General features: G+C 38.4%; 1 protein-coding gene across 2 annotated transcripts in view; it reads right to left on the minus strand.

The window, feature by feature from the left end:
• The window catches only part of cacng3b (calcium channel, voltage-dependent, gamma subunit 3b), a 34,176-nt gene extending 14,088 nt beyond the window's left edge, over positions 1-20,088 (minus strand). The window contains exon 1 of one of the 2 annotated variants that reach the window (XM_084424788.1): positions 19,063-20,088. In XM_084424788.1, coding sequence (XP_084280914.1) covers positions 19,063-19,273 — 211 coding nt within the window. In that variant the 5' untranslated portion in view covers positions 19,274-20,088. The remainder of the gene's footprint in view (positions 1-19,062) is intronic. The other variant, XM_084424789.1, reaches the window with a different exon arrangement.
• Positions 20,089-22,964: the final 2,876 nt, after the last annotated feature.

Raw genomic sequence — 22,964 nt, forward strand, 5'->3', positions numbered from 1 at the left:
TTTAAAGTTCTTTTTAATAAATCATGAGAATACGCAGGAGAAATAACCAAGGCAAATACACATCTAACACTGATGACGACAAACACTAAACAGAGAAAACTAAGGGCTTATTTACACAGAATTAGATAATTAACAAAACTAGAAACAGGTGCGTAACTTAATCAGGAACCATGAAAACTAACAATGAACGAGAACGCAAACGGGATCAGCGAAAAAACTAAACCAAAACAACCAACACAATGAAACAAAACATTACTAAACATAACCCTGGCAGTTTCTCAGTATCCATCCATCCATCCATCCAAATAAATAAATAAAATTTCATGAAAAATTGGCATTATAGTGATGACTTTTTGGGAGGAAATGTTTTGTCAACAACAACAACAACAACAACAACAACAACAACAACAACAACAACAACCAAAAAAAGTAAATAAAATAATATGACAATGCAACAAGTCTTACCTGGTCCTAAAAATAGAACTAATTTTCTATGATCCAGGCATTTCTTTGTGAGATTTACCCCTTAACATTACATGAAAAAATGGTTTTAGCTGTCTAGATGAGCCACATTCAAAGCCATTTTACAATAGCCTGTCTAAACACACATGCACACTTACACATTTACCTAGCTGCCTAAATGGAGGGTGTTTGATCAGGAAGTCGGCCATTTTAAGTGCTGTCTCGATCGTAAAATCCTTCCAGTGGACTGAAACTTTAAAATAGTTGATGTGCCCCATTGAAAATATGATGGGGCCCATTAACTGTTTGGTTACTTCTTTTGCTCAGCAGAAAAAAGAAATGACTACAAATAGCTACTATAACCTAACCGAAACAGAACAGAACAGAAAACCTAAACAAATTTTTACAATAAAAAAAAAATGAGGACATGACCAAAAATAGTTTTTTGTCAGATTTAGCTCACGTCTGGGTACAAATTTGTCCTCAAAATGTTATTAATTAGGCGCAGACATATAAACAGTAGTTTCTAGCACTCTGGCTATTGGAATGTCAACTGAAAGACAGTCATCTCATATCATATTTCAATAAATTACATGTCCACTGCCTGTGTCCACACTTATCTGTCTAGCGTAGTGTGAAGTACAATCAGGCGTCTCCATCCTCCAATGAGCTGCGATGGATTACAGCGGCGCTAAAAGCATCATAAGACCCAGCATCTGCTTTTACCTACAATCACTCAGATTTAGAGCCCCACTCTTTGTCTCCATTAAACATAACAAACCAGCAGAATGACTGCGTGTTTGTCACAACTTCAGTTGCAGACCTGTCAGAGAGGATGGTGAATGCATTAGCAAGGAAGTATTTCATTAGCTTTTATCTCTGTGTTTACTATCATTACAAACAGCCTGTGAATAAATAAAAAGAACACTGATGCTATTAGCTGAAAGGGTCCCCTGGAAAAACGCCTGCAAGGAATCCTTTGTATTGGAATTAAAAGTCCTAATTTGGTTTCTATGCTGACAATGCAATGATTCAGAATAATCTGATTAGGAAATTCGAACATTGTTTCCATAACACACACACACGCACACACACACAGATGAACATTTCCCCCTGCGTTGTTGTCTGCAGGTGGAAAGATTTGTCTTCATCACTACTTTGAGGTCTCATTGACCCTTTTGGACCCATGGACCCTCTTAAAACAATTAGTCACATCTGAGTCTCTGTTTCACACTTTAAGCTAATGGAGTGCTCCTGCTCAATAGAGACATTGAGAGAGAGAAGGGGGAAAGCAAGTAGTTTACAGTCAATACTGAGGTAAAATCACCAGAGACATGGTTTCAATTAAAGGCTACCCTTGTGCGGATTAGAAAACAACTCATCCAGTTGTGTTGATTTGAGCCTCTGGGTCTCCGCATCGGAGAGAAGTTGAAAAGAGCGGCGAGTCCTGTGGGTTGGGGGCTGTCGCCGCACTGACACACCTCCAGTTTGAATAATTCAACAGAGATCTCCTCAAAGGTGACAGCTTTGTTGAACGAGACCAGAAAGATTAAGGAACTGATGGAGACATTTTCCACCCAGCCCTCCCTTCTTCCCTTCCTCCTCTTGGATTGTGTAGCCAGTGCAGCTCTCTGGCCCATTCAGCGCACCTCTAAACAGATAAAGCGACACTTTTATAAAAGGAAAAAGAGAAAGGGGAATGAAAAGGGGCTTTTGTGTTGCTCTGCATCGCCGCTCTCGTCCGCTGGTCCTGTGTGGCCAGGGGTGGGTGGCTGTGGGCGCAGTGAAGAGCTCTGCCACTGGGAGCTCCTCTGATAGCATACGAGCCTGCCTCGCTATGACTGACACACGGTTAGTCACACTTCAGAGAAATACATGCTCAGCTTAATTTGCCTATGCATTCACCCTCAGCTTAAAGGGAACTTACAGTCAAAGTGTAAAGACTTCATTTGTGCTGAACAGAGCAACGGAGCAGAAGTCAGCATTTCCATAAAATTTCCTGTCAAGCAAGATTTCATCCTGTTTCTGGAATATGATGGCCAAATACAGTGACGATTTTAGAGGCAATCTTAAAGCCTTTCTTTTTAGTGTGTTCTACATGCGAATAATATTATAATTTTCTTATAAGACATTTTAGCTGTATAATGCTGTAGTGAGCTACCTACCTAGACGGCATTTCAAGGATTATACAATTTTAAAAATGCTGGGTTGTTTCAACCCATGTTTGGGTTAAATATGTACAAACCCAGCCGTAGTTACGACACTAAGGTGCCATTCAAACAGAACATTGGACTTTTGGATTACACTGTGCTGCTTTTCCATTGTTTTTCTATGTAAACATAGACATGTTTGACCGCTGCACTTCCGTCTAGCAAAAACGTGGCACTCAAGTTCAGCTCAAGAGTTTTTTCACATTTTGTGTGAATGGCCACTATAAGGCTGTCTCAAACGGTAGGCAGCAGGACCTAAAATTAACACTCGTCAAGCGCCAAATGGCAGTAAAAATTGGCAATGGTGAGTATATGAAACTGTGTCAATCAAAGCTCGGGACAGTTGACAGGCCAGCGATGCATCGTCACAAGAGTTTAAGCCTTGCCAACTTAAATATTGTGCAAGAAGATGTGAAAGGGAACTCAATTCGTTACTAGCGTAATGTGTGGAAAGTTTTGTGTGCACACGCATCCGAAGCACGCAACCAAAAAGCTGTGTCTCAGACAGCGTGCAAATATGCTACTGAATTGAGCTCTCTTTCACGTCTTCTTGCGCTTGAACAGACAAATTCACAAAAAAAAACGTAAAAAATGCCCATCTCTGTGAGTGTAAACAGTAAAGAAAGACGTGTACCAGTGTGCATTAGGTCTTAAAGTGACAACAGCCAAATGTTTCTGCTGCTGTCTATGTTTTTAATGTTAATAAAACAACAAAGGACAGTGAAAAAAAAAAATTCACTGCTCTTGACTGAATAACTTTTTTAACTTTAATAAGGATTAATCTGTTTAATTTATACAGTGATGACTATCCAGCGTTATTTTACATTTGACTACTTTATGCAATGTATCTACCTCAAAACTACTGTTACTTGTCTTTAATAATGTTTTAAATGTATATTAGTGAGGCTAGTAGTTTTAGTTTTGGTATCAAAATTGGAAGAGAATTGTGAATTTTCACTGGTATCTAAATTTTTGGTGTCATAACTGCCTGTTTTTGCAAAAACAATTTCATGGCCAGGAAAAAAATATTTATGGCTGGTAAATTTTCACACTGGCCATTGGCAGGTGTTGCAAAAAGTTAGTTTTAGGCCCTGGTAGGCAGCATAATTATGTTTAGAATAACTCGTTTTGAACAAATGCTATAAGGCAGCATAGAAGTGCAATGCAGCAATAAAAAAGTAATAAAAAAATATATATATCTAAGACGGCAGATGCGTTTAGATAATGCTTTATTTAAATACTTTACAATATGAATAAATTTTTAAATGTTATTTTAAATATTATATTTAAAACAGACTACTTCACTAAATATTTGTATTTTGTGTGCTTTATGTTAATACTGTGAATAACAGACTGATTCAAACCATTAACCAGACTTTTTAACTAAGAATCACCTTGTTCTTCGTTTCGGGAAGCAGGCTACACTGGATACACAGTTTTTGGTTTTATGTTTTTGATTAACTAAAAAAGACAAATACATAAGAGCACATTTTTTCAGGAATCATGTTTGTTTTTCAATTATCGCCATTGGCTAGTTTTAGTTTTTCTGTTTGGTCAGTATGTGTCAGAAGCGGAAGAGTTTCATTTTGACTCACTGAGAATGCCAGTGTCTGAACGCAGATCCCATTCTCCATATTTATTAAAAATTATATGATAGAACTGTTAACCAAATAAAGTAAATGGTAGGCTATATGGAGAAGGATTACAGTGTTTAATAGTAGTAGAAAGGCAAATTCTCTTTTATATACCGTTGCCATTCAGCAAATACGCATTTCTATAATTCGAACAAGTCTTTGAATAGCTAATAAACATTTAATTCCACAAGTCTTGCAAACTTTGGCAAATCCAGCTGTTAGCTCTTGAGCATTTAGCTTGACACATTTTTCCCCCATATTCATTTTCTAATTATTTATTTCTAATTTTGTAAATATTACATAAAATAAATATACAATTCATTGCACCAATTGTTATGCATGTGTTGTTTACCATCTTTAAAATGTCATATATTGGTTGTATATTAATTGCTGTGGCATATATACTGGTCACGGTGCCAAGTAAGACATGTTCCTGGATCAACATATTTTGTTGATCCTGGAACAATATTCCCTATGAGTTACCCTTCAAATCAGAGGGAAATGATAGGTGAATAGCAATGGTGTGGAAGCACCTAACCTTGGTAATAAGCCTAAACTTAACATAAACTGTTAACTTTCCCTCAAATCTGATTGGTTGATTGGAATGTTGTTCCAGGATCAACAAAGGTGTTGATCCAGGAACATGTTGTACGTGGTGAAATTTGTTTTCACCACATTCAGTACACACTACACACAGCAAATTAAATTCACAACCACTGAAAATAGGCACAGAATGAAAGATCAACTTTGGGATTTCAATTGGAAATCATTTAAATGAAGATCTGGATTATTGAGCTAGCGATGGTTTGTGCCAGTCAGAGAGTGACTGTAATCACTGCTCCAGAGACAGCACTGCTTCTTTCTGCTGCTTTTAATGACCTGTGTGCGTTTAATTTTGCAGGTAGGGTCTGAAAATTAAGGCCCAGCTTGCAGACAGACTGATTGGCCTAATGGTTTTGACACGGTGAGTCATCCACATTTATTAGGCATGGTTTTAATGATCCTCCACAGGGCACAATATCTTTGCACAATAATATTCCTACCAACACGAGAAGCTCACTTACAAGCCCGCTAATTCAACTAAACACGACAAGGCAAGGAACGCTTTATTTGAGCTCTGAGATAAGCGAAGACATGGGGCGTCCATGTTAAATCATGTTCCTGGAGAATGGGGTAATAAATGTGCAATGTGGCCTGTCTAAGACAACTGGGACGGGACTGAAAGACTGTACAAGAGGTAATCTTCTTCCACTTGTGGCGTCGATTGCCCCGCTCGCCCGCACACTCGGCTGCAGTTAGCTGCTTATTACTGTTGTCTCAGCAGGGCCCAATAACTATTATTGTTTATTTAAGTCCGCTACTTCTGCTTTGGTCTTTTCCATTAAATTGTGTCTTTTCAAACGACAGCACACTTCAGAATACGAGTAGAGGGGTTGTGCAGCAGCTGATACAGGCAGCCACTTTCTCTAGAACCACAGGGGCTCTTGAATGCCTCTCAGGGACTGTGAGTGATACTGAGGTGTTCAGGTTTACATCACTCCAGGACAATATCTCTTCCTTTCCTTCCAGAAGTGTCATGCCCATTCAAAGTAAGTGTCCCTTCAGAAGTGGATTAGCAATGCAATTTCCAAGACAAAATCATATCATAGTATCATATCAGTATTTGTTTCTTTGATAATTAAAATAAATGAAGAAAAATTTATATTTGTCTACAATGCTATGCCATTTTTTTTAAACCTGTATTTTGAAGAATGTTCCAACTCATATAATTCAGTTGGGTCCAAAACAATACTGGCACTCTTTCATTGTATTTTTTCAAAATGTTTTTGTTGCGTGTCTGTGTGTGTGTGTGTGTTCCACATAATGAAGAAAGTCATACATGTTTAGAAAGACATGACAGTAAGTACATGATGACATGCATTTGTCATTGGGTGAATTATTCCTTTAATTATTTCTAAAACATAAAAAAAAAACTAAACCTGACCCAAATAGTTAAAAACAGACCCAAACCTGGCCTGAAATCTGCCAGTTTGTTGGGTAGCAGACTGCTAACTCACCCCAGAAAGGCCAAAGTGCTTTGACAGAGGAATGACAGTATTCATCTAAAGTGGGCTGCGCTCCCGATTTGTAATTCAATGAGACCATCTTGTCTTTTGGTTGCCAAAGACCAAGCTCATGAATATTTGGGCTTACTGTGCAAAACAAGACAGCAGAACCATGAAAGTGAACACATTTTGTGTGGGAGCTAATCCTAAAAGGCCATATGCTCGGCCGTTAAATGTTTGCCCTACACCATCGGAGCCTGATCCGAGGGATGAGAAGTGTTCTGCTGAAGTTTACAGGAAGTATGGGAAGGACTCAAACCCTTATGAAAAAAAAGTTTATTCAAGTGTGCTATTAGACTTTAGTATACTTCTTTTAAACTAAAAATAAGATAGTATACTTTCAGTCTACTTTTTGTGTATTTCGCAGAAATATACTTAAAATTGCACTTAAGTATACTTGTACTTATACTGACAGAAAAGTTTAAGTATATTTGGTCTATACACTTAAACGATTAGTTCACCCCAAAATGAAAATTTCCTAATAATACTCACCCCAATGCCATCCAAGATATCCATGTCTTTCTTTCCTCAGTATGAGAGAAATTATGTTTTTTGAGGAAAACATTTCTGGATTTTTCTTCTAACAATGGACTTCATTGGTTACCATCGTTTTTAAGTCCAAATCAATGCAGTTTCAAAAGTCTTTGAAGTGTTTAAACGGGCTGTACGCGATCACAGCTGAAGAAGAGGTTGTTATCTAGCGAAACGATAGGTCATTTTCAATTTTTTTTTATAATTTATAGACTTTTTACCTTCAATAGTTCGGATTGAGCTGATCAACAAACGGACAGGGAACTACGTCATCACGTTGAAAGGTCACGCCGGCGCCGGCAATACTATTTGAACTACTATTCATATTCATCAGAATGTTATTCATATACTATTCATATTCATATTCACTGAATACTATTACTATATATATAATAGCAAACAATACTATTTGAACTATCCTCCTACGTACGGTCGCATTGTAAACAGTGGGGCGGTACTTCTGCCGGCGCCGGCGTGACCTTTCAACGTGATGACGTAGTTCCCTGTCCGTTTGATGATCAGCTCAATCCAATCTATTGAAGGTAAAAAGTCTATGAATTATATATATATATATTTTTTAAATGACCTATCGTTTCGCTAGATAACAACCTCTTCTTCAGCTGTGATCGCGTACAGCCCGTTTAAACACTTCAAAGACTTTTGAAACTGCATTGATTTGGACTTAAAAACGACGGTAACCAATGAAGTCCATTGTTAGAAGAAAAATCCAGAAATGTTTTCCTCAAAAAACATAATTTCTCTCATACTGAGGAAAGAAAGACATGGATATCTTGGATGGCATTGGGGTGAGTAAATTATTGGTACATTTTCATTTTGGGGTGAACTAATCCTTTAATCTTTTTATCGAGATATACTTAAAGGTAGGGTAGGTAATCCTGTTCAGAAACACTTTTTTTTATACTGGGTGAAATGGACCTTCCATCCTGATAGTAGTCAATACATTATGTGTTTAGAAAAAGGAATGAAAAAAATCAGACCTCTGTAGCAGCTGCAGGACAGTAAAAACTCTGACCAATCACTGCCATTCGGTGCGAATGTAAAGAACCAATCAGATGCCTTCATGTCTCGTGCCCGAGCCCCACTGCGCGCGCTGCCCTGCGTGCACTCATCACATGTCACCGTTCCCGGAAATATTCAGCTCAAAGCACCTGCATGCAGTCAGCGAAGGCAAACAAGGCAAAAACTACTTCCTCGGACCCTGCCCGCACTCTTGAACGACCTCCTCTGCTTCGCCCTCAACCCCGGACCTGTCCTCGAACCGACGATGCGGTACTTGTCTCCGGACTCGGAGTGTACGTTAGTCTTCATTAGAGTCAACAATGTTTTCATCATGGAAACTCTTACATGCAAAACACCGTATATGTTATGAATCTTACACGAAATTCACCTTCATCACAGTGTAACTGATGGTAATGGAAAAACGTGTATCAATGCAACCTGTTTTTAGTTTTGCCTTATAAATATAGCTCGTTACCGAATGAAACTTTACCATTATCGATATGCTAGCTTGATAGTGAGTACTAAAAGAAATCTTATTTGTTTATATTCATAGTGATAAAGTTAGGTATTTTATTACATGTGATTCTGACATGATGTCACTGTATGTACTGCGCTCCTTCCTCTCCACTCGTCTCAGGTAATAAATGCGTCTTGTTCCAGCCTGAGCGTTTGGCGTCGCGCGTTCATGTGTTTTGGGGGCGTGGCTTTGGAAGGAGCTCAGAAGGGAGGGGGTGGGAGTGAATGGAAATAATGAGCTGTGTTTATTGCAGATTAAAAGGTCTACAGTCACTCGATTTTTATATTTTCTTTTTCAGAGTACTTACATTTTAATTATGTATTGGTATATAAAGACAGTTTAAACAAATTTGGAATGTTTTTTTTTTAGAAAAAGGATTACCTACCCTACCTTTAAAAGTATAATTAGGTACTCAAAGTATACTTGGTTTGTAGTGTTTACTCTTTTTATTGAGTAGCCTACTAAATACTTTTTTCACAAAGTGTGACATACTGTCTTATAAATTTAAATTTGAGAATATTGATTTTTAAAGAAAACAGATTTGTTCCTAATTCTGAATATCTACATTTTTGTGTAGACTAGCCACTGGTAGTGTACATAGGAATTTACTTATAATCTATTTACTTGTTCCCCGCTATTGACAGAATTTTCCGGCTATCCATGTTTTCACTGTTATACGGTGGGGCGCCATTATGCATCTTCTAAAATGGTACAGAATCTCCGCAACAAAAGAAGCAGCAGAAACATGTGATAGAAGATTTCTTATGAAAATGTAAAATAAAGCGATCATCAAACATTAAACATCTAAATAGGATACCTATTTAGGAACATGGCAGTAATACTTAGAATGCAAAAATAATATATAAATAGTAAACTATCATTATGACGTTATGTTCACTTAAAGAAAACATACAAGTATACTTGCAGTATAAAACTATAAAACTAGTTTACCGAGAGTACACTTCAAAGTGTACTTTCATAAACTAAAAAATATGCTACAAGTATTTGACTAGTAAACTATCAGTATACCTATAAGTCCATTCATAGTATAGTTGCAACACAAACAAAAAACTTAATTGTGGACTCAAAGTTTAATACCGTTACACTTAAAGTAACAGTAGTAATAGTAAGTATAGTAAGTATACTAATAAGTATACAGTAGTAAAAATAAGTTTACTTATTTTTTGTAAGGGAAGCCAGCTGGTACATACATGTGAATCCGACCGCAGCCAATTCAGATGCTGTGATTGCTGTGAAAGCACATTTTTTCTGACACACATCGAATGGTCTTCATCTCATGGCTATTATTCAGAGCCAATGTGCTTGATTTAGTTTTCCATGAAAAGGAAGAAGCTGCCTGTGCAAGCCAGCCAAAGGTTCCTGCCAGCCCATTCTCCACAGAGGGGTCTCCTCAGGCGCGGGCCAACATCGAGTTTAATGGACTTATTTGGCTTGTTCACTCTCTAGCAGCGCTGCCCGTGTTCACGCAAAGGTGCAGTCGACACATACACATCAATATTCAGTTCTATCCCTCCCTGATCCCTTTGCTTTCTTATTATCCCTTATAAAATACGTAACATACAAAAGCTCGGGAATAGTGCTGGACATCTACATGCAATGTGCCAAAAACTGTTCCACATGAGTGGATGCAAGTGAGTAAACAACTGGGGCTTAAGGGAGATAACGGCACTTAATAACATAGGGGAGGAACACGGCTTTTTCAGCAGGCTTCCTAATCACAATACTCCAGGAGATCGCAGAAACACAAGACGGATAGCTCATAAAAACAGGGACACAGCCATAACTATTGTTCGGCGGTGAGCTTATGAACCCCCGCAGGTGGACATGCTGCAGATATTGAAGACACTTACTCATTGCCAAAGCCACAATAATTTTCTCTGTGACTTGTGCAGACAGGCCGGTGTGGTTGCTACTTTGAAGAGCTATAGCGAGACTATTGAGCTCTAAGTACATTAAGAGAAACACCCCAGAGGCCAACACAATCAATGTTTGCCCAAGGAGTGTGAAAGTCTGTGTTTGACACCGCATAGGATCTTGGGACTGCCGGACCTATTGTTGTTAGTGTCAGATAAAGCTAAGCATTTAGATATAACAATTGTGTGGGCATGCATACAGTCTTTTATGAGTGTTGTCTTCAACTACTGGCACCTTTATGTCCCAAGGGTATGTTTTTTTTTCATACTAGATCTTCAAACTAGAAACAGATTTTAACTTAACACATTTCGCATAAAAACTATCATGGAAACATTTCACAAGTGCCTTTCATGTAGATTTTGTTATTTTACTTTTGTCGTAGACCTAGTGTTTCAATATCAATGTCGTCATGACACGGAAGTAGCGGCAGATCTTTTCTTTCGTATTTTGATGTACATTTGAGTGAATTGGATTACCAAAAAAAAAAAAAAAAAAGTATGGCGGGGACTTGGTTCTGTCCATTGGTTGTTGATTGAATGCCATCAGATCAGCTGAATGTGAGCTTGCAGTCGATTGTAAGATAGAGGCAGGGTTTAAGTAAATAATTTACACAATAAGTCCGGAGATATCACCAGAGAGAAGTCTACCGTTTTACCAGAAGATCAAGTTATAATTTTTTAATAAAAACTACAGATGAGTCGTTCGCAATAGGAACAATTACATGCATTTGATAGTGAAGTAAATACATTAGAGTGAAATTTGTGTGACTGCACCAATAGTTCTCAACAATAATACTGTGATAAGCCAATAATTATTATGTTATGACTCATAATCAATAAATGGCCAAAATTCAAACAATGCTAGTCTTAATAACCAAAAAATAAAACAAAACAAATTGTGAATTTAGACATCACATCACTTCAATGTAGAGTATGAAAAATCAATTTCATTTTGAGCTTTGCTAAAGATTATGTTTAACAGTGTTAAGATAAGTGTTTTTAGAGATTAACTTTACGTGAGTGTTACATGATGGCAAAGATAATCTAAACGTAAACAAAAAAATGCAAGAACAAAAATATTAAATATTACAGTATTGATGGCCAGATTTACTAACAGCTTGCGCCAGTGCAAGCCCTCTTTTAGTGTTTAAATACTACTGTCAGGATTTACTAAAGACACGCACTGAAAAGGCTTGGACACGGTCATTTTTGCGGCTGACCTAATTGCATATGCATTTGTAAGAGTTTCCCTTTCAGATGTAACATTTATGGGAGGAGAGTGTTAAATGAACCCTGCAAGGTGATTTACTAAGGTTTGCGCAAGTCAATTTACTGGTATTTGCGCCATTATTTACCGTCCAAAAAAGCATGTCTTAAACCAGACACTAATTTGCGCTGCTCTTAGTAGATTGCGTTGATCATTATGTAAATGATCCAGCCTCGTCTGTGTTCTTTAATTTACGCATCGTCAGTAAATCACTGCATAAATTTCCACTTCCATCAGCGCTTTTATGGGATTGCGCTCTCGTGCTAATTTGCCGTTTAGTAAATCTGGCCCAAAATATCCAAAATTGGCCGATACCAATAAATTACATAAAAAATCTCTAATATCAGCTGATAATTGATATGGAACCCATACAGTATATCAAGCATCTCTGAACTCCGCAAAAGTATTTATATACTTAGAACACAGTAACAATCATACAAGTAAGTGTTTGTGAGCAGCATATATTTATGTCTATCAAATTTATGAAAAAATATCGATTAATGAATTTAAACAACTCATTTTGACATTCTCCTTTGTGAGTGATAACAAAGTTACAGAACTAGTGGCAGAGCAAATGGGCCACACACACAAAGATGGATTGCCAGCAACGCATTCTCAGAAGCCCTGTTATCACCTAAATCAACACTCATTGAAAAGTGTTTGCACACACAGATTTTTCAGGCCTGCTTTCTCCTGGCACCCTGTCCCTCTCATCAATATAATACAGTCTCTTACTTTATTCCGCGCTCCCCCTTTCACCGTAACCAATACGAAATCCATCCTAGCCTTGGCATTTCCATCTCAAGATAATGTGAGCCACTTAGTATCTCTGGCAGGTCTCTGTGAATATGTGTGCGTGTTTATGTACAGTATACAGTGGGCAAGTGTCCAAAAGAAAGTGGTTGGGGTCATAAGAGGACCTGGCGACATCCATAAAACTAAAAGTAAATGGCTTTCAAATAACAGCACATATATAAATATAATCTATCCTCCTTGATGCAAACCCAGTTACGTGTCACCAGTCTTTGATCAGTGTTCTGCTACCTTTGAGACTAAAGCATGACTGATTGTGCAGCTTTTGAAAGGGTAATTAAAGTTAACCCAAAACGCATTCTCACAAAATTTGACGCAGCCCCGTATGAATGCAGACCAGAGTGACGGGTTCACACCGCAGCCTCACTTCCTATAGCTCGGGCTCAGACCCACAGGAGTGGGGGCCGGCCGTGTTATCTCTGGTCGCTGAGCCTCTGAGATGGGGAGGAGACGCAGGGAGCTATTTTTGCAAGCTTAACCAATGCTGTTAGAGGATCTATCAAGAGTAATTTGCCTCACAAAGGTCATCGCAGCCAGGGGCAGAGGCAGCATCACAGGCAGGAGCCTGGAACAGCAGTGACTCACTATGGTCCACATTCTCCTGCCGGCTTCACAGGACGCCATGTACCCACCACATCAAATCAACACACTGTCACGGAGGGATAAACTAGCATCAATATTGTATTGATTTTGCATGGCGTTAGATATTAATACATCGGTTGCTAAACGTTGCATGGTTTCAGAAGCCCAGCCTATACAAAGTGCAAAAATTCTGCTGTTAAACTGTATTTTCAGCAATTCGTTCAATGCCTTACACTCCGAAAACTGTAAGGAACATGCAAGGTTCCTGAGTTTCCATCTGCCATAGACAATAGACTGGAATAGACATGGGGGTCTCATATCATGATTCATCAATAACTTTCACAGAAAAATATATTCTAAATTTACGAGGAAAAGAAAATGTAGGAACAACTGAAACCACATGTATGCAAACATCACTATATAAATATTAAGTGTATATATACATATGTAGGTTGTATGGAAAGCCCTTATATAGACATGGTTTGGGCATGTTTTATACAGACAATGCAAATAACTTTGGGTACAATTTGCTTATTTAAATTCTTTAACATTAGAACGAGGTTAAGAACAAATTAATGTGCATACACACATGTTGTGAATTAGACAGAAACTTTTCTTCTACATAATCCACATAATTATTAGTGTTTGAGACCCAATGCTCTTTGGAATACTTAATTCTGATTGGTCATTCACAGCAGTCAGAGATTTATACAGGCAACACTCTATATACTTTTATACGATTGTTTTGTACATTGTAATGAACTAAATTGAAAAGCTTTAAGATAATTTACAAGTAAAATTATACAAAAAAATATTTAATTAATGCCCACATATTTATTTATTTGACGAGTGGCCATATTAATGTACAGCCAGTTGGTCATTATTGCAAAAAAATAAACCCCGACTTGGGGCGGAGTGCATTATCGCTTACATACTTCACCAGAAAGTATAGGCTGCTTACTTGTTGTCATTTAAAATCAGGAATTTTCTTCACACGCATAAGTCACAAAGATATGTAGGAGCTCATGTTAGAGGCACTAAATGAAAATGGTGAGAGCATATCTGACTGTTATACTGACTGGGCTTTAACACAAAGAAACATTCATTATTAATTTCTTCTGCTCATTTAAATTGCCACCAAAAAAAAATTCTGCTAGCGTATAGATAAAAAGTGTATTTCCACAATGTACTGCAAAGTGCTGACAAGTTTCTTCCATTAGTAGAGCAATAATAAATGAAGTCCACTGTAGCCGTGTGTTTTAACCAAACCTTTTGTTCCCAGTCTAACAGCCCTCACTCGCACCTTTAGTGCACATTAAAAAGGCAAAAACACAGGGCCCCATGCCTGCGGAGAGTCCCGAGTGGCAGTGTAAGTGGTTATGAGGTACAGTAGTATGATCACATGCCAACGAGCCAATCACATTGTCCGTTTGAGGATATGTACACTGGTGCGTGCGCATCCCCCCATGCATGTTTGACACATGTTTGAGATGCCGTGTGATGGCTGGGCAGCATCTCACGCTTTCCGTATTTCCGTTTTTCCAAAGCCTTGGTGAACAAGGGGAGGAGGAGGAGGAGGAGGCGGATGGGAAACAGGGTTGAGGATGGGGGAAGGTATGGAGATAGAGCAGTAGGCCTATATCGCAGACGGGAGCGGCTGGTTTCCAAGGAGATGTGTGTGCGTGATGAGAGTGTATGAGACAGGCTTTGCTTGGGTGCACATTTGGAAGGAAGAGTCCCTTTTCATCACTCCCTGCTTTGCCTCTCTCTCCCCCTTCCCTCCCCACCTCAGTTACCAGGTCATCATTTATCCTGAGCAAGGCCAAACTGTTCCCCTGAGATCCACCTGCACTTGAGGACGTACTGCATTAATCTTACACCTCCATTCAGCAAATGAGCCCGTGTTGAATTCCACCGGAGCACTCCCTTATTATTACGTGCATAACCGCTAATGTGCCTCCCTATGATGACATGTGATGCAACAAGCCATACATTTAACCCTCATGTTCTGTTTGGGAGGCCTCAAGGCCTTTTTAATAGCTTGAAAAATATACTTAATATATTTGAGTATCAGGTTGATACATCGTGACTTTTCCTATCTTATGAGAATTGATCATAAACACAGAAAAACTTTCCTCAATGAAAATTGTTATATCACTTCTGTTTTGGTCTCACAGACCCAAGATATAAATCATGATTAAATGTAATGGATTTTCTGAAACTGTACACATACAGTTGTGATTTGTTTTAGATTTTTTTCTTACTAGAATTGCTGGAATTAATACTAGTTATATCTAATAAGTGCATGGCTAAACTGTACTACTGTACTTTAGTAAACAGATGGCTGGTTTTAAAATGATCTGCTGACTGGGTTATTGATTTGACTATAGGAGCACATGAAAGTAATTCTGAAAGGTTCATTTTGAATTTTTAACGTTTTGAAAGACTGCATTTATTTAATAAAAAAATCTGTAAAAAATTGTGAAATATTATTACAATTTAAAATTATTTTTGAATATACTTTAAAATTTAATTTATTCCTGTGATGCAAAGCTGAATTTTTGGCATCAGCATTACTCCAGTCTTGTGAAAACCGTGATTCTCTTTTTTCAGGATTCTTTGATGAACAGAAAGTTCAAAAGAACATTTATTTGAAATAAAAATCTTTTGTAACATTATAAATGTCTTTACTGTCACTTACGGTCAATTTAATGCATACTTGATTATAAATAATAAAAATAAAGAAACCTTACTGATCCCAAACATGTGAACCCATACAAAAAATAATAAGTATAATTTCCAAAGAACACGAGGGTTAATAAAGTCATGCCTTTTGGTAACTGTTGGAACAGTGTGCAGTGAATCACATCCTCACGCTGATTCATATTATTCATATGAATTCTAATAGTCTGATATGTTGTTTGCTTTAAATATATGACTGTACCTTCAGCCTTTGGCATTTAAACTGTAATTACGTTGTAGAAATCATGATCTTAAGTGAATCTTATGGCCCATCAAATTCAAGTCGCACTTCAGTTCACAGCTTTTCCAGGAAGTCTCGATCAGTACTTGCTGTTGTGGCGTCCTGCAGAGACAATCATTTACATATTGGCACACAGAGCTGTACTTGACGAACTCCTACCAGATCGTTTAACACATCTGGCTGCTGGACATGTAAGGAGGCTGAAGAAAAAGATAGCATGACCTGACAGACTACTAAAAACACAAACAAACATCGACTTACACCTCCTTAACACTAATGTCTCAATCATAGCTATTCAACAAATGCACTTCCAATCCTACAGCTGTAGTACAGTCTTTTTCAAAGTCGAAACGTCTCTCTTGATGCTTTAGCCTAAAATTATAAGCATCCAAACTATCATCATCAAAGGGATAGTTCACCCAAAAATGAAAGCTATGACATCATTTACTCGCCCGCATATCGTTTCAAACTTGTATGACTTTCTTGGTGGAACACAAAAGAAGATATTTTGAGAAATGGCCCAGTGTTTTTTGTCCAGTCAATGAAAGTCCAATGGGTCCAACGTTGTTTTAGACCACACTGACTTTCACTGCATGCTCAAAAACACAGTTCCTCTACAAAATATCTTATTTTGTGTTCAGCTGAAGAACATCATGAGGGTGAATAAATGATGAGATAACTTTATATTTTTGGTTGCACTATCACAAACACAAGACCAATAATCACAAAGAGGCCAAATCTTTTAAGAACAGTAACTGAAGATAAATATTTAAAGTAATCTGAACTGGCATTCACAGCCCTTTTTATTTCAGAATTTAACACCTTTCTGAGTAAGAAATACTATTGGATTGTGAAAAGTGGGTGTTTAATACCAGAAAGAATCGCTAAAATGTGTCTAAATACCTATTTTGCTATGGGGCAAGTTTTAAACCTGCTTTTAGCCTCTTAACATCCTTGATGTGTGTGAACTCAACAATCGATTACTATGGGCTTCGATGAAAACAGGAAGAAAATACAGGTATGTGCGCTGGCTGAAATAACATCATTTTTATTAATATCTTTCACATCTACTGCAGTCAGATTCACCCGTGATCACTCTGAAGGAATCACTCACATTGGCTGTGCACTTGTAATGACACATCAAGGATGTTAAGAGGCTAAAAGCAGGTTTAAAACTTGCCCCATTGAAGTCAACAGGGTGCAAATTTTAAAAAGAGGATAACACGGTGTAGGCAACACCGATTTTTGTCGTTGTTCTCTGTACTGACAGCACTCCAAATTTACAAAAAAATGAGCTCAATGTTAAAATTGACCGGAGTTCTCCTTTAACATGATCAAATAGGCTGCCTGGTCTAGATGATGCTTCCAGAAAGAGTAAAAAAAACAATATTTTGATTAAAGATTACAAAATATATATATTTTTTTAATCTATGAAATAATATCCACTGATGAATCATTCACAATGAGACCAGAAATGTGCATTAAGAAAGTAAAAAGGGTCAATGGTGGTTCCATGATGATTGTGAACAACATCAACAGGCAAAGCAAAGCTGTCATGCATGGAGAAACATGCTGAAGTAAGTGGCTGTAGAGCCTACCCAACACTTGAAGGTTATATTCAGAGAGGCTGGTCATGTAGTCTTGTCCAGCAGAAAGCCTCATTATTACCTTCCTCAAAGATTTATGTCCAGACAAGCATAGACCATGACTCAGAGTGATAGGTTTCTACTTAGACGGATCAATCCCTCATTGATATTAAGCAAATAAATCATGAGAATCTTTTTGAGATTTAAAGTGGATCAAATATGGCTGTGGGTATCTGTGCACTGGGTGACAGTGACATACACTTCAATTAAATTAATACTGAAAAGTCAATCACTGGATTTGTGTAATCTGCCATGGTCACATCTATTGGATTGCGCCCATCCCTTTCAATTAAAGATGAGGATCTTCCCATCACACTGCAGTCATGTCACCTCTCTTGAGTTCCCTGGGGCAGGAGATTAATCAAAGTTTGAAAAGACATTATGAAGTACATTATTTCGCTCCCAGTCAAGCAGTGTCAGGGCTGCCAAAAACTAAACTGCATGGAATTAGAATGAATCCATCCAGAGGACAAAGGCAAGGAAAGAGAGGGAAGATAAGGAGAAAAATTAGGAAAATAGAGGAAGAGGATAAGCAAAAGGAACAAGTCATCATCATGTTTTAGGGGTATGTGATGTACATTTGAATTACAGGGTATGTTTTAAACTCCATAGGGTGTTTTGTTGAGCTCACTGTACTTATGTAAGGCTGTGGGCTTCTAGTTTGAATTGACTTTTATTTCCCCTCAAAAAGCCCTTTAAAGCTGCTTTGTGTGTGAGGTGGTACAACAGGCTGTTCACTATCATTCAGAGCACCTTGATTGACAGAACGGTGTGGCTGATCACAGCTTCATGAGAGAATAAATATATTTGGTAATATTGGTAATAATCTTGCACTCAGGCAGACACCAACAGCAATTGCCAGGTATTCTGTGTCAACAGCTTGCAATACTGAGAGATTTATACTTTGTAGAATAAAGTGATTTTATTGAACTGCAATATAAAGTAATCAATATGACTGCCCATCTTATTTTGGATTGACAAGCGAGTAATTAGACAATTTAGCCCTGATCTATTGGTTATATGACAGCTGCAATCATCATGATGCCTATTTAAAAGACTCAATTTGTGACTGTGGGAAAATAGCATCAAAAAGCCTTCAATTCATTTAAACAGTTTGTAGCAGTTGTAGTTAACAGCAGTTAACAGTTGTAAATAGTGTAGTATAAAAGTAAATTCTGGTGATAGATTGAGGTTAGTAGTGCTTCCAGTGTGTCACATTAAATAAAACTCAGTTAAATCATCAGTGATAGAATGACCAGTGGTGTATACTAGAAAAGCTATAGTCTATACTAGAATCATAAGATAGATAGATAGATAGATAGCACTTAAGTTGGACTTGCACACACAAAACGTCTTACCTTCCAGACAGCAGGTTCTCCAGAGCCCTGAATGGGTCATGACTTCCTCATTCTTCCTGCTCGTCTCGTTCTCGTTATTACTTTTGACCCGGCACACTCCTCGTGAGTACAGCCAATAGTCCGTTCCCACAGCGATAGTCATCAGGCTGAACGCGGCGAAAGCGCCCACTGTAGTGATGAGCATTTGGACTCCTCTGTCACACATCAACATTTTGCCTCATTTCAGGATGGGGGGTCAATACAAGGTTCTTAGCGTGTCTCGCAAAACCTCCTAGCCTGCCTGGTGTGCGGACTCCATGCTCCAATCGACTTCAGAAGCTCATACCATTATTATGTGTTGATTTCTGGGGTGTCGAGACTGTTGCAGTCGCTGTTGCTGCTTCTCAAGTTCAGTAGAAGCCTCACAGTGTTTCCATCGCTTAAACGGAGAGCTATTTGTTTCTCATTCTGGGTTGTGAAAAAAAACAAACTGTTATCGAGGAACAGTCTCTCATCAGCACCACAGCATTTTGCAATTGAGGTACTAGGCTAAACGAATGACACGATGTTTCGCCTGTGACTTCATAAAAACATCGTTGTTTCCCGTAAACGCCAATAGATCAGTGTTTATGCACGGAGATTAAGTATCAAAAATACTGTCCCTTGTTAATCCAGCGGAAAATACCTTCGTTCAACGGATGCATCCGGTATTTTTCTCTAAAAGACAAGAGAAGAGTAAAATATCCCACTTCATGATCAGCTTGTCTCTCCAAAATGCCCCTTCAGATCTGGCGAATTAAAAAAAAAATACATTGGATTACACATGGAGCAGCATGTTATGAAGGCACCCTATCAATAAGTGGTCGTTTAAATGAACATAATCCCAGCACTTGTAATTGCTGTCAACGGTGATGCTGGTGCCCGCAAATGTGTTTTACAGCAATGACAGCTCCCACGTTCCTCCCGAATCCGCTGGTTTGAAACACCGCCCACAGAGGGAGCGCGCTGGCTGCTGCTGTCCGCGCTGAATGGACGAAGCCTCTCGTCTAATCTCAGAGTTTCTCCCCGCACAGCGCCCCTGGCTCAACCAATGTGCTACTTAAGGCCTTCATATGCAAAGATATGGGTAAGAAGCGATGCATGAAAAATCGGACCCTGGAGAACAGGAACGTCCTTAAAGAGCCACAGACATTTTCGATGATTTCCTCCATGGAGACTTTGTAGAGTTTTATAGATCACTGGATAATTTGGATTCTTAGGGATATGATGACAGTACAATTAAAAGTTGCACGACTTCCATTGACCTTTTTTTGCTTGCTTTTGTTATTTAATTATTTTTGAATAGGGTTGGGTGTAAAAATAAAAAGGTTCTTTCAGATTATAATGATAGGTTCAGATTATTCTGAATTTGGAGCGCAAAACAGCGATCAGCTGACTTGAAAATAAGGGGCGGTCACACTGCACTTTTCGTTCCTTTGACTTCCATTCAAATGCATGCTAATGCGTAAAACCGGAAACGGAAGCTCATGCGAAAAGTTTTGCATTTCGCTGTGTTCCAAAGTTCAAGTCTGGTGCACTCTAAGGGCGTTTTCAGACCTCCGCACCAAGGTCCGAACCAAAGTTCATGTTTTGATACATTATATACATTCGGTTAGTTTTGGTTTGGTTTCACATTGCAATTATGCCAGCACACTAAAGAACTTTACATGACGTATTTGCGTCCTGTCGTCATCATCTAAATGGGCTGCATCTTGACATTGATTGGTTTGAAAACGGACGTGCGTCTGACGTACGTCAGCGTGTTGTCAATTCGGTGGGTAGCTTTGACAAGAATGAATGAACGGACGCATATCGTTGTCACTACTTTTATTATTACGGCATTACTCCCTGCAGTACCAACTATACTCGAGGCTAGTTCAAATTCGCCAATTATGAACGTTCTCGTTGTGCGAACATTTGATCGTCGCCAGCAGGACGCAGGAAAAATGTGTGTGTGCGCGTGCTGGAAGAAAGCTGTGGGCAGGACGGTCAGATCTGAACATAAATATTCTTCTTCAGTTGTTTAGGCTACGCAGGAACCACCGGAACTTCCTGTAAATGGTCTGAAAGTCCGAACCAAAAAGAAAATGCTTTCACACTAGAAACGAACCAAACCTTTGCTCAGTTTGATTCGGACCGAGACTACCTCTTTTCGTCGGACCAAATTTCGTCTGTTTGGTCCGGACCGTGGTCCGGGGGAGGTTTCACACCTGTAATTTTGATTCGGACCAAACTGAAAAGTCTGAAAGTCCTGACCAAACAAGGTAGGTGTGAAAGGGCCCTTAGCTGAGAATTCACATCACGTGAACACGTGTGACCAGTAGAAGATCGAAACATCACGGCGCGACCTCTTGGCTGAATTCAAATAACGATATTTTTTGTAGTAAAGTCTAGTAGATTGATGTATATTTTTACATTTTGAGTGTATTTGTTATATGTTGAATTCATGTTTATAAATAAGACGCTGCAGAGCGTGACGTCATATCAGGACCGTTGCAGTGTCCAAAGAAATTTCGCATGCTCAAGTCTAGTGTGACCGTGGCTTTATGTAATTTCTTTTTAATGAATAACTAAACATACAGCTTTACCAATGTGGACCGATTATCAAAAAATGTCTCCTATGTCTCTCACACAAGTGAGAAATCAAGATGGATAAAAACAAAACATGAAATACAATGCCTAGAAATCCTGGAAAAGTATCCATGTACTTTCTTCAATGAGGTAAATATCTCCAGACCGGAACTCCGTTTATCTGATGGCAGTCAGAATGACAGTTCCAGATATAAACACGATAATTTCTTGTTGCGACGAACACAACGTATTTATTCACCTCAGAAAAGAAAGTATACTGTAGCCTATTTCATGTCGCATTTTTATAAATCATGATTTCTCACAACTTGTTTAATTTTTTTGGAGCGAGTAGATGTGAACTGTCTGAAGACCAAAGTCAGTATTATCATTAAATAATACATTACGTTTTGGTTTGTTTTTCACCAAAACCCTATCCCAAAACACTTGGAATATATGAGGCGTGTAGCATGGGATCATTCTGTGATACTGTTGCGTCTTTTTTAAAAAGCTTGATACTGGTCGCTATTCACTGCCATTATATGGACGAGCCCAAGCAGGACATTTTTATAAAAACTTCACCTTTTGTGTTCCTATAAAGGTAAAAGGGCATTAGAACAGCAGAGTGAGTAAATGATGATTTAATTTTTATTTTAGGGTGAACTATCCCATTAATGCCATAGTCTCTCTGATCACCAACATAATATCTGTCAATATAGTTGTAACGATCACCAGTGAGAGTGCCCGGGATAACCATCAGAGGGGTCCAACCCGGACAATTACCACACATCCACAAACTACATTTCCCATAATACTTTGCCCAGACTAATCAGCCATCATCACATTCACCTGTATGTCATTACCTTGTTTAGCTCACCCCATATAAACCTGGTTTTCACATTTATTCCTTGTGATGGCTTGTATGTTGTTGTGCTGCATTTCTCTGGTTCCATGTATTTTGGTTTTTGGATTCTCTGCCTGCCTTTGGGTTACCCATTTGGCTTGTTCCCAACCTTGTGTGTTTTGTTTGTTTGGACTGCCTACCTGTGTTTTGACCTGTTGGCTGTACATTGGATTACATGTCTGGATTGCCCATTATTAAAAGCTGCATTTGGATCTCAACCTTCTTGTCTCAGAGCAGTTTGTAACAATAGTCTAGTAAATCAGCAAAATCACACATGCATCTTATTCAGGCTGTGATCATTATAAACATTTATGAATTGGAGTGACTCATTCCATCCAACACCTACTCAACAATGGTGAGAATCTATTCTCCACTCCTTCATTATGGCAAATGTATACATGTCTGTCGTTCA

This window comes from Rutilus rutilus (assembly GCF_951802725.1).
Source record: "Rutilus rutilus genome assembly, chromosome: 1".
NCBI lineage: Eukaryota > Metazoa > Chordata > Actinopteri > Cypriniformes > Leuciscidae > Rutilus > Rutilus rutilus.